At 41.1% G+C, this 12,034-nt stretch overlaps 1 protein-coding gene and 1 long non-coding RNA gene across 2 annotated transcripts in view; one reads left to right on the plus strand and one right to left on the minus strand.

The window, feature by feature from the left end:
• The window catches only part of PGM5 (phosphoglucomutase 5), a 176,265-nt gene that overhangs the window by 11,773 nt on the left and 152,458 nt on the right, over nt 1–12,034 (minus strand). Inside the window, exon 10 of the mRNA XM_066257150.1 lies at nt 5,543–5,677. Within this exon, the coding sequence (XP_066113247.1) occupies nt 5,543–5,677 (135 nt within the window). The remainder of the gene's footprint in view (nt 1–5,542; nt 5,678–12,034) is intronic.
• Nucleotides 5,593–12,034, plus strand: part of LOC136324383 (uncharacterized) — a 34,197-nt gene continuing 27,755 nt past the window's right edge. Inside the window, exon 1 of the long non-coding RNA XR_010729082.1 lies at nt 5,593–5,726. This is a non-coding gene — a long non-coding RNA (uncharacterized lncRNA). The remainder of the gene's footprint in view (nt 5,727–12,034) is intronic.

Below are 12,034 nucleotides of genomic sequence, written 5' to 3' on the forward strand. Positions count from 1 at the left end.
CAATCTGCACTCTGCCCCGAGGGCAAGCACCCATAGCTTTACACAGGCTACACACACGTGCTTCGCCACGTGTTCACACACTAATCATGCAAAGTGCAAGCGAGCAAGCCTAACACAGCTGTTTTCCCAAGTCTGAATGTAATAATTATCAGTGCCCCCTTTCACTCTCAAAATTATCCTGATTTAAATGATAAATGGTATGTTCTCCCAACATAACACAAAATGGTTCTATACTTTATATTTCTGGATTATAGAGTCATAATGAGAACAGGTAGAGCAAAATGACAAATGGCCTGTATTTTGACAGAGGGAGTGCTTAGATATCAGGCCTTAACGACTTCTAGGTATGGCTTATCAGAAATACATAAACAAATGCCCTCTACTGGAAGAAGGCTGGGAAAGGGCAGGTTCCTTCCAGGGGTTGGGGTGGGGCGCAGTGACACTCTACAGTTAAAGTATCTAAGCCAAATGTGGATTAGCCAGGAGTTTATCAGCCTGTGATTATCCCAGCCCTTAACAAAACTTCTCCTTCCTTTTCCTCTAGGATTTTTTATTGTTCATGGGCTACTCCACCCATAGGCTGAAAGGGTCAAGGAAAGAAGGTGAATAAAAGAATACACCTGGTGGGTAAGATAATGGAAACAACTGGACTGTTTCTTGTTACCTGTGAATTTAAATCATTTTGGCTCATCTCTTTTTCCAAATTATTACCAGCTGGTTTGAGGGCTCATTGAAGGTCTATTGATTGCCAGTAAAATTAAAGTAATCTTGTATTTTTAAAACTACATAATCTTTCAGAAATAGACCTTGGAAGCTTTCCTTCCTGATTTACCAAGGGCACAGAGAGGGCAAAGCAAGCCCCTTCTCATGTTAGGCCCTCCCAGTCTCCTTCCTCCCTCGACCACCAATTCTTAAGTGCATATGGATAGAATTTTCCAAAAAAAATATTTTTGTATGTAGGCAATAAATTATTTTACATTCACTTAAAACAAAAGTGTAATCACTATTATACAAATAGAAAATCTATAAGCAGGAATAGAAACTTATGCGCACGCAGATTGCATCACAAGTTTTCCTAGTTGCATCAGTAGGATAGTTAGGAATATGTTCATGAGGCAACCACAGTATAAATATTTAAAACAAGTTTTGTTCACATGTGTTTAAATTATCTGGAAAAGAAGCCATCCCTGAGCAAAGTAAAATAGCCAGATGCTAACAGAGACAGTTGAAGGGAACTTTCCAGTTCGCTTGCTAAATAACTTGCATGTAGATGGGCTCTGTGTAAAGCACTCAAAAATACTACCTGTGGAACTGGAATGAGATTATCAATGGAATCTCTGCAGATTACAGAGGCACTTCACTGGGTGTCTAAGTGCAAATGCCAGTGCTGGGGTGGCGGGGGGGTGGCTATTTGTGCTCTGCTTTCTGGGCTGCCAATCAGAACAAGCCAAAAAGGTGGAAGAGCTTTTCTCTGTGGCTGAGAAAGCAACACAGGCTGGTGTTTCCTTTCAGGCCCTGAACTGGTAATAACACTAGCAGCTTGAGGAGAATGCCTTATCTTTGATCACTGTTAACAGTTAACCAAAGGTCTTTCTTCCAGAGCTCTTCTAAGGCGGAAGCAGGTGATCCTGGAAGGCAGTGCTGCAAGGAGGCCCCAAATGGTCAAACTTTAATGCCTAGGTATAGTTCAGCAGTAATCAAAACAGGGGGACCTGCTGGGAGACTCCTCCCTTTTCTTAGGGGATTAGATGTAAGGCTTTAAAATCTTATTTTAAATTATAAATGTACTACACACTAAGGCATATATTGGTGGATCAATGATATATAGTATTTTAGTGAGGAGTTCTATTTGCATATAAAATGTTTAGCTAGGTCATATGCTAGCTAATACTGTAAGGCCCACTAGGCAGATCTGAGAAAACCCTTGCTTATGATTAGAAAGGGAGAGACAGAATATCAGCAATCAGAAACACAGTATTAATGAATGGACTCCTGTGGGGGAAACAGCCTGTTGGGCTTGCTGGCAGGTGTACTGGCTACAAGCCCTTTGTGCAATTAGTGCAGGAGCACCTGACAGCACTATTGTAAAGATATAAATGCTTCCCCTCGGGGGCGATGAGAGTTGATTTCCTAATCCCTTAACCTCCACTGCAAAAAGTAGGTTTTCCTTTCCCCCTCTTTTTTTCTTTTCTTCTTTTGGCTTGCCTGTCTTTGTGAGCCTCCAATAAATGGGAAGGATCCACCATCCCCTGGCTCCACAGTTCCTTTACTGTCTGCCGGAATCCAATGCGAATCTGCACAGCCACGGCCACCAGCCTTACAATTCCCCGACCATCAAAAATACACAGCAATGGTGGCTTCACCACGGACTGAAGTAAATATACTGTAGGAAAGGGGAAAATTCTCCCTTGTACTCTTGAGTTTTTATGGCTGGACTAATACTAAAATTGAAAAAGACCAGACAAACAGGAAATAAAACAATATAGTATTTGCCCACAAGAGGTCATAAATAATATTCAGAGGAATGATGAATCAGCTCACCTTTATATATATATTTTTTAGACAAAAACAATAAATTTGTGAAGATTTGACAGTACAGATATTTAGTTTTGGATGCTCATTTGTTAGGAATCTAACTAGAATAATGTCTTGATAGTAAGTTAGTGAAAAATAAGGTTTGTTTACACAGGTGTGTAGGCTCTTGACTCCTCAACTCCAGCTAGAGGGAGCCTCTCCCACCCCCTGGATCAAGGACGGTAGCTTTCACAGGAGAGATTTACCACCTGCTTTCAAAGAGACCAGGGAGGGTCAATGTGCCCTTCTCGAACTGGCTTCTGGTCAAGTAACTAATTCAAAGTAATCAATACGCCATTGTGGAATAATTGGGGGCAGCCCACCTTGAGCCCTGATAACACTTATTCCACAGCCCTCTAGCAGCAGGCCTAGGGAGGTGTGGGGAAAACAGCTGTTAGGCGTGCTCGCTGGTTTCCTGGCTGTAAGCACTTTGCACAATTAGTGTGTGAGCACGTGGCAGAAAGCCACACGTGTGTGTCTCTATGAAAAGCTACAGGTGCTTTCCCTAGGGGCGGCTCTCCCAGATCCTCTCCTGCCACTGAGAGGTGTGGTCTCCGAGTCCCTCAGCTGCCACCTGAGGGGCGGTTTTCCTGATCCCTTGCCCTCCACTGCAGAAAGCGATTTTCCTTTGTTCACTCACTCGCCCCTCTCTGTGAGCCCCCAGGAAATGGGAATGGTCCTCCACTTTCCGGCTCCGCAGTTCCTCTACCATCTGCTCGAATCCAATGCGACCCTGCCTGGCCTCAGCCACCACATTACAGGAGGTTTTCAGCTTCAAAGGAAACCTTTTAAAAAAGTGGTACCACTTAGCTTTTGTGGGTCATCTCAGAGAGAGACTTGTAGGACAGCAAAATGCCCTCCCAAAATGTGTTTCTTTGGCATAAGAATTATTTTAGGCTGATTATTTTCAAGACACGGCAGACATAGGAAAAGCTAAAAACTGAGTCACAGTTGCCCTTTAGTAAGAAACATGTATAAGGGAACTTCCCATTTGTAAGGGTGTCTCCCTCACTTGACCAGGAAGAGGGAGGATGACCTTAACTCTAGAAGCTCTTACCGATGAAGAGGCAAGGACTTAAACTGCACAATAACCTTGCCCTTGTTTACTGGGCTTTTTCTGGTCACCTCCCATAACTCACTCCCACCCTCAAAATCTTTTGTCTTATAAGTTGGCCACATTATTTAAGGTGGTTGGCTTCTGCCATTTCAGAGTACTGTTTTCCTGGGTCTATCCTGTATATAGGAGGTATTCATGTTAACTAGCTTTCACTTGTTTTTCTCCTGCTAATCTGTGTCGTGGCAATTTGATTGTTAGACCAGCTAGAAGAACCTAGAAGAGTTGAGGAAAATATATGTTTTCACACACGTCTAATGGCCTAGACATTATATAAATACCCTGCAGTCAGTGTGTAAGGTAAATAAAAATAAGCAAATATCATTACCACTTATTGCTGTAAATAGGGAAGAGAATGTTGAGAATAAAATAGCCTTTAAGTCAGAGTGAGTCAGAGTTGGTGAGGCCAGGAATATCATTCCTCACCCTGTATGTAGCTCTGGACATACAGGGCCTTGTTTTAATCTTACTTCCCAAATGTGAGATAGAGACAAGAGTTTCATACAGAAAACTAGGTTTTTGCATGGTTTTGTACTATCTTGGGTAAACTGTGCTCACTAACAAATAATATTAGTAGAGCGAGACCCATCCAGCATGGACAACCTGGAATCCTGAGAGGCAAGGGCCACGGGCTTGATTTTGGCCTCGTGCTCTGCCCTTCCTGCTCCAGGTGACCTTGCTAACAGTTCTCAGCCTCCTAGGCCTCTCCTTCCCCACCTGGGATCATTTTACTTCAGACAGACCTTCTAGCGACAAGGTCAGGTATAAGGATCTATGGTACCATTCTTTCCTAAGTACTTTAAGACTCTACAAAGAAAAATACCATGAACAACAACAACAACAACAAAAACAAACAAACAGACAAAAACACTAAAGTACTGACAAAGGAAGAAACCTTTCCCTGGCATCTTTTTCATCCAGTGAACAACTAAGGCAAATTATAACTGGAAATCCTGAGCAAGTGTAACATGAGAAGCAGAGACTTTTTCTTCTGTACTTCACACACACAAAAAAAGGCATTGCAGATGGAGCCAAGTGTTTTCATCTCAAGAAATCATCAGAGGCCTAGCTTCAAAACCCAGGCTGAAAGAAAGACCCGGAGGGTGGGGACAGGCAGCAGCATCGCTGGAAGTACCCAGTGTTATGGTGAGTGCTTTCTGGTATCAATTAATATTGCCTGAAGCTTTAATGAATTTGGGAGTGGGAAGGCTTATGCTTGTGCTATTCACTATTTTTTTAAATGAGTTCTTAATTAGTTCTATTGTTGACAACACAAGGGGGTTTTGCCAAACTCTAGCAGGTCTAGCCTTGTTGGTGTCCTCCCTTAATTTTAAACTCAGGCCAGCCATAGTCACTCCTCTGACACCAGGCTCTGCAGCAATCTGGGAGGGGAAAACCCAAAGTAGCATCTATATCGGCACCTCAAGGTCAGGGTCCAACCCAGAGTTTCCCAAGCACCTGAAGACTCATAATTTACGTAAGCATAGTCAAGGCTCTGAGTAGTTTGACCAGTTTGATTCTAACTAAGAATTTCCTTAACTTACGTATGCAAGGTGCCTCTTCTTGATACCGCCCCAGTGAACAAAATGCAGAGTATTCAAGACAGGCAAGTCATTTGGGAAATGCTAGTCTAAACTCATCAGATGCTAGAGAACAATTTTTCTATTTCATATACTGCAATGAATGAATTAAATTTGCATGGAGTCATTAAGGTTGTCCTCCAGCTACAAGCATCAACATAGAACTCACTTTCCAGAAAATAAAATGATTCTTACTAAAGACATACAGGAGCTCCTAGAATTTGCCAGAAGCAATTCAACACACTGGGCTGGGAGCCCAGCTCTGTTTTGGTACCTGCGGCTCCTGGTCATGACCACTGGGATCCCTCTCGTAGCTCTCTGCATACAGTCTGATGGTGGCCCGCATGCCACTGGAGGAGCTGAGCCGGAAGATGAGCCGTGAAGCATCTGAGAAAATGATCCTCAAGCCCTGGGACCAAGGACAGACAGAATGGGTCAATGAACAGAAGAATACGCAGGTAAAAAAAATAATTAATATTGACTTTGGAGGTCAGCATATTTCTATGATCTAAAGATAGGTTGTGACAACTTATAATTGGCTCTCAACACTCACCCGAGCAGGACCAAGAGGTGAAACTAGAGGCTATTTAAGGTTATCCATTAATCTCTTTATTCTATTTCTGTTGCCTTGTGGTTAATGCTAGGGGAGGGTCAGAAACAAAACTGAACAGATGCTCAAGTTTCTTTGGTCTTGTGATGTGGGTAGAGGTAATAAGGATAAAGAGATACTAAATGTCCCTGGGGCCAAATTTCATCCCTTATAAACCTAGATGCAGTGGAGGTAAGTGATTTATCTATTACAGTAAGACAAATTATCCCCATGTGATGTTAGGCTTTGCTTGAAGTTCATCTTCTCTTTGTTTCTTCCTTTGTTCCCACATTCCTCTGGCAGCAAGGGAACTCTACAATGAAAAATGCTCAGATCTAGAGCCTTGGCTGCATTCTGAGGGCCATTATGGACATCCCATATTCTTGGCTCTCTCCATCTTTCTTATTTGCAAGACCTGGCCACCAGAGTGGGCTAGGGGCAGAGCTGTGGCTACACCTCAGTGCTGACCAGTATTAATTTGTTTTTGGCTCAGAATGTCCCCATTTTTTTATGCATTTCTTATTAGTGACAGGGATGTTTTAAAAATATGATTATAAAATCATATTGTGACTTCTGTTGAAGGAAATTTGTTTTCCTAAGACAACTAGTAAAGTCACTGTTATAAATAAGCATGTTGGCAAGAGCCAGAGGAAAGAAGAGGGAACAACATAGTATGTCTGATCACTTGTTACTTCTGAAAAAGTGGAAATCTCAGGGGACTTTGATATCAAATATTTTCCCTAAGACATTTACCTCTGAGATTTCTCTGGTCTCAAATCCTGTTTAAGAATAAGCCATTATTAAAAATATTCCATTCCTTGCTATATACATCCCTTACCCCACCCTTATCTTGGTGAGATCTACTGGGGGGAGGGAGGGGACACTATGACTCCATATGAGTGTTTTGCTGCTTTTTAAGTCTTCTAGATATGCTTTGTTCCATAAACAAAAAGCCTTATTAGTCTCTGATGGAATGGTTCAAGGTCTGCCACAGTTTGTGCAAAAGAAAGTAGCCATTTCCCTTCCTGGCAACCCACCATTCTATTATACTAGAATTACCAACAGAACTAAATTATCTAGGACTCATTCATGCACAACCAGGTTTGAGTCACCCTTAGGGATCAGGTACTGGACAAAGCCCTGAGAGTATACAGATAAGGACACAGTACTTGTTATCCATAGGCCTAAGGTAGTTGATTACAATGAACAGAAACCATTTTCTTAACCACCATGTGCTACAAGACAAAGGAATAGTCAGGAATTTCAAATGGAGCAAAAGGAACAATTCCCTACTATCCAGAAAGAATGACAGATCAAATTATGTTCCAACTGGCAATGAAGCCCCAAAGGTTCCACAATTGTATCCCATGTTGTTGTAAACTCTTCTGAATCTGTTATTTCTGATTATGCCTAGTTTTGTATTGTCACTACCTATAGTTCATAACTAATTGCTCAGGACCATGGGTTATCCGTAAATTGTATTTAAGATTGGGCCCTAAATTACACATTGCTGCAGATTCCAAATCACTTGAGGCACCTCTTCTGATGACCTTCCAGACTTATCCCTTTAAGGTAGTTCCCATCATACCATTAACCCCGGCCCTCTCCAGATTAGCTTATAGCCAGCCAGTGGGAGGTATTTTAAAATCCAGATCATAATGAATCATCAACATGTATTGTCTGTTCTTAACTAAGCTTTTTTACAGTGAAATCATATTATTTTTTTTCTGAAAAGCAGCTGTATTTTTGGCTGTTCCCAAAGATTTGTTAGAATCTACATCTGGTAGCCTGGAATAGATTTTATACTTGAAAAGATGATGAAGGAGAAAAGAGCACACACCTACTGGAAGTAATTCAACATCTTCTCTCTTTCCTAAGGGACCAGCCAGGAGATCGTAATAGAGAATCCATGTTGCTTTGTGAGACCTCCAGTGAGAAATACTATGTTTCTTCACATGAAATAAAAAAGTTTTAGACCCAGTCCAGTTCTATGCTATAGCGACCCTAGTTCCACGTCTGCTGAGTGTCATTTTGATGTATAAATAGTTATATTGGATTGCTTTGGGGTCTGCATGTTCCTCCAATGAATGTAACAAATTTGCAACCTGAACATGAGCCATGTTCTCTTCAGCATGTATTGTTACCTACTACTCTCAATTAAATTCTGAGACCAAAGGCACTATTGACCAAGACTTGCCAAGTTTCTAAACGTTATATAATATATATAAAAATAGCAATACTATACTTTGCTTTGCTCTTTTCAGTGTTAAACCAGGGGGCAGCAATATAGTTTGTCAGCCAAATTTGACCGGGCACCTGCTTTTATAAATCAGGTTTTATTGGAACACAGCCATTCCTGGGCACTTATGTATTGTCTACGGCTTCTTCTGTGTTACAACTGCAGAGCTGAAGAGTTATGACAGAGACTGTCTGGATCACAAGGGCTAAAATATTTACCATCTGGCTCTTTAAGAAAATGTTTGCTAACCCTGGGTATAATTCACTACATTATCCACAATGTGGAATACTTACCCTTCAGTCCTACTCCAGAAGATCGAAAAAAATGACCATCTACCTTATCGAAATTGCAGTAGAGAAAACTTATGAAGACTGTTTTTAAGGGTGTCCAATCCATCCATTCCCCCAGATATTCCAACTTCTAGACATAGATTTATCTGGATATACATTTGGCACAAATCAACTTACTTCTGACCTCCTACTTATGACACAAATTTACTATTTTATTCCTTGCTTTTATTGGGGGGTCTTTACGGCACTATGTTGTAAAATCCAGTTTTGCAGTCACTGTAGGAATATTGATGGAGACTATATGAAAAACCACATGAGACATTTCCTCAAGAGTCAAGTGTGGGGAAAGCCTTTTCTTCCCTGCGGCACTAGTATTTTTTCATCTTTCTGACAATAAGAACTTTATAACAAACCATAGCTCCCTTTTCAATATGGCAGCCAGGACATTTAATGCCAGAATTGAGGTTCAGCCCGAGCAGATCCTTATGACTTGCATAACTATGTATTTTTCTTCTTCTGTTCTTAAGTCTCTACACTTATGTATAGTTTCCCTAGTCTGGGTCTCTGTTTCTTATTTATAGTCTAACAACTTCATCATGCTTGCTTTTGCTGCCATAAAATCTCTCCAAAAACAAGGTCCAGTGCAAATGAATACAGTAAGTCCCCATGATAACCTTACCCCAAGGTGTTGGAATTGCTGAATTATGTCTTTGGGTCTCATTAGCTGATAAGCTTTGGGAGGTCAAAGCCTTATTTATGTTCCTTGTTGACCATTTGCCCACATAGGCTAGGATAATGCTCAGCATGCAGTAGGTTCTCCTTAAACACTTGCATAAATACCACTGCATGTTCAACAACTGAAGGAGCAGCACTGGAAGACCTCCTTCCACAGTGAAGGAGGACTCACAGGACAAACAAAGACACACTCATATTCTCCATCGGTGAACTGGAGCTCGTGTATTCACCTTGAAGAGCACTTGTGAAAGATAAATAAGATATAGACATTATCTGGCACACCGACATTATAGCAGCTGTTCTGTATCTACTCATCCTATACTTTTAGGGCATGAGTCAGTTTTAGCTAAAAACTATTACGTTAAACCATGGTGGGTTTCTGTCCCCAGTTGTGTGATCTTAGACAAATCGTAAGCCCATTAATTGCAAACTTTGTAATCTCTTGAGGGGGGTCTTTAAAAAATATTGATAACTGGCTTTTACCCCAGATGTTGTGAGTTATCCCCATGGAGTGTGACTCTGGGCATTGGGATTGTAGAAGCGCTCCAGCAATTCTAATGTGTAGCCAAATGTGAACACCACGGTGGTGGCGTCTTTCCTCTGGGTCACCTGTATCAAGTGACTGGACTATATTACAAGTCCTTCTTAAAGAAAATCCCTTTAAGATCTAAGTGAAGGAATCCATGAGGCCTCCGTAGCCACAGCAACTATAGAAGCTGGAATGTCCAGAATAACATAACAGCCACAACTTAAAGAAGGAGAAAAGATGCCCTTGCCTGTTAGAAAACAATGTTAATTATGGGGTGAGGTATTCAATAGCATATCAGTTCCAACTTTGCATTTTTCTCCCCCTTGGGTACCGGTAGGCCTATGCCTCAGTGATGAGGGTTTTGCCCTTCTTAGCTTTGTCCCAATGAAGAAGGATTGTTAAAGGCTATGTGTCCTCTGCAGGTATCTCCACACAGAAATCTTCCAATCTGCTTCTAGTTATCTCTGTAGCATTTTTTTTTCTCCCCAGATTTCCCCCTCTTTGTTTTTCTGTTCATGGAGTCAGTTTGGAAATGATACAGAAATAACAATTATAAAACCCACACTGAATTCTGGCTTGGCCCCTTATAAGCCAGTGGCTTTGAGTAAGTCACTTAAGCTCTTTAAGCCTTAGTTTCCTAAAAAATAGATAAAAAATAAGAGCCTGGCTTACTGGGTTGTTACGTGCATCAAATCGGAAAACGTATGTTTTGAAAATTGTCACTATAAAAATATTATAATCACTGTGTTAAACCTTTTAATGAAAATGATGCTAGGTTCTAAGTTGTCCAACCTTCCAGATTTTTCAAAAGAGTGTTAAATAAAGCCTAAAGGGTGATGGTTGTGTACAACTTATTGATTTTTAAATTAGGCAGAAATAAGATGAATTTTATATATTTTAAGAACTTTGTCATGCCCTCTGAAGCTACTGCTGAACTCACGGGTCTGTTACCATTTATTTTCTCCATACCTCCCATTAGATTGCTTCTTCAGCAATAGACTACTTCTTCCAGGTTGGTCAGTTTAGACACTTAAAGTCCTGAAGGAAGGATTTGAGAGTCATTCAGGCCACTTCCTCATTTTACCAAAAAGAAAGAACAAATGAAAAAACTTGCCCACAGAAACACATCTAGTAAATGGAGGAACAAGGACTTTAGTCTAGGTTCTCTGACAGCAGGCTCATAATTTTAGAGTGAACCATATGAAACTGCTGATGACCTACATGGCTTCCTATGTGAAACATTTTAATAATATCTTATAGCCTTGGTCGGCAAACTGCGGCTCGCAAGCCACATGGTGGCTCTTTGGCCCCTTGAGTGTGGCTCTTCCACAATTAAATTAGGAAGTACCTAATTGATAACTGGCTTTTACCCCAGATGTTGTGAGTTATCCAACATCTCAATTAGGTACTCCACCCTAATTAAATTAATAACAATGTACCTACCTATATAGTTTAAGTTTAAAAAATTTGGCTCTCAAAAGAAATTTCAATCATTGTACTGTTGATATTTGGCTCTGTTGACTAATGAGTTTGCCGACCACTGTATAGAGTTTTTGTATGGTCCCCAAAGTTGGCACAGAGCCTTATGTAGAGTAGATATGTGATAAATGTTTGATAAATAAATGGTGGTTCTTTTTTAAATCCCTTGTGTAAATCAATGCAGGCAAATCTGCAAGTTGCTAAGTGTATACAGAGCTGCCAGATGTTAGTTTGGAGACTATAGGACATGTTGAAGCCAGGCAGGGAAGGAGGAACTGTACATTACCAACAGTTATTTGGCAGCATCTGACCGCATCCAATACTGACTTAGGATGACTTCCAGAGGAAAACAGCATATGGCCCTGAAATCTGGTACAATGTCGCATATACAGTCAGTTGGCCACCCCAGGCATATAAACCTGGAGACAGGACAGGCTTGGAAGAGAAAGACTCCGTGAGCTGAACTCAGATGTTATCTCCCACAGGAAACTCCAACGATTCATCTGGAAAGCTTCAAGGTGAAAATATTGCTGTGCAACATCTGAACCATATTTTGTAGACAAAAACATGCAGTTTATATAGCAGAAGATTTAGATTGGACAGCCATATCTCTCCATGAAAAAATTACTTAGAATTACCCATTTTTCTTTGTTTAAGTCATAGTTAGCTGTGAGCATGAGTTCAGAAATGGTTGAGAAGGGCAGCAGCTAGTCCATACCGTGCCCTTATATAAATTACAAACAGGTGGACAAACTACAGAAAAGCCTCCTTCCTCTTGGCTGACCTAACTTCAGCTTCCCCTCCCCCACTGGGCCAGTGTCTGTGCAGTTTACCAGCTCCACAGCCATACCCAGCTGCCCTGCTCTTGGGACCATTTCCCATCGAGCCTTTTTCCCCATCAACCA

This window comes from Saccopteryx bilineata, chromosome 2 (assembly GCF_036850765.1).
Source record: "Saccopteryx bilineata isolate mSacBil1 chromosome 2, mSacBil1_pri_phased_curated, whole genome shotgun sequence".
Taxonomy (NCBI): Eukaryota; Metazoa; Chordata; class Mammalia; order Chiroptera; family Emballonuridae; genus Saccopteryx; species Saccopteryx bilineata.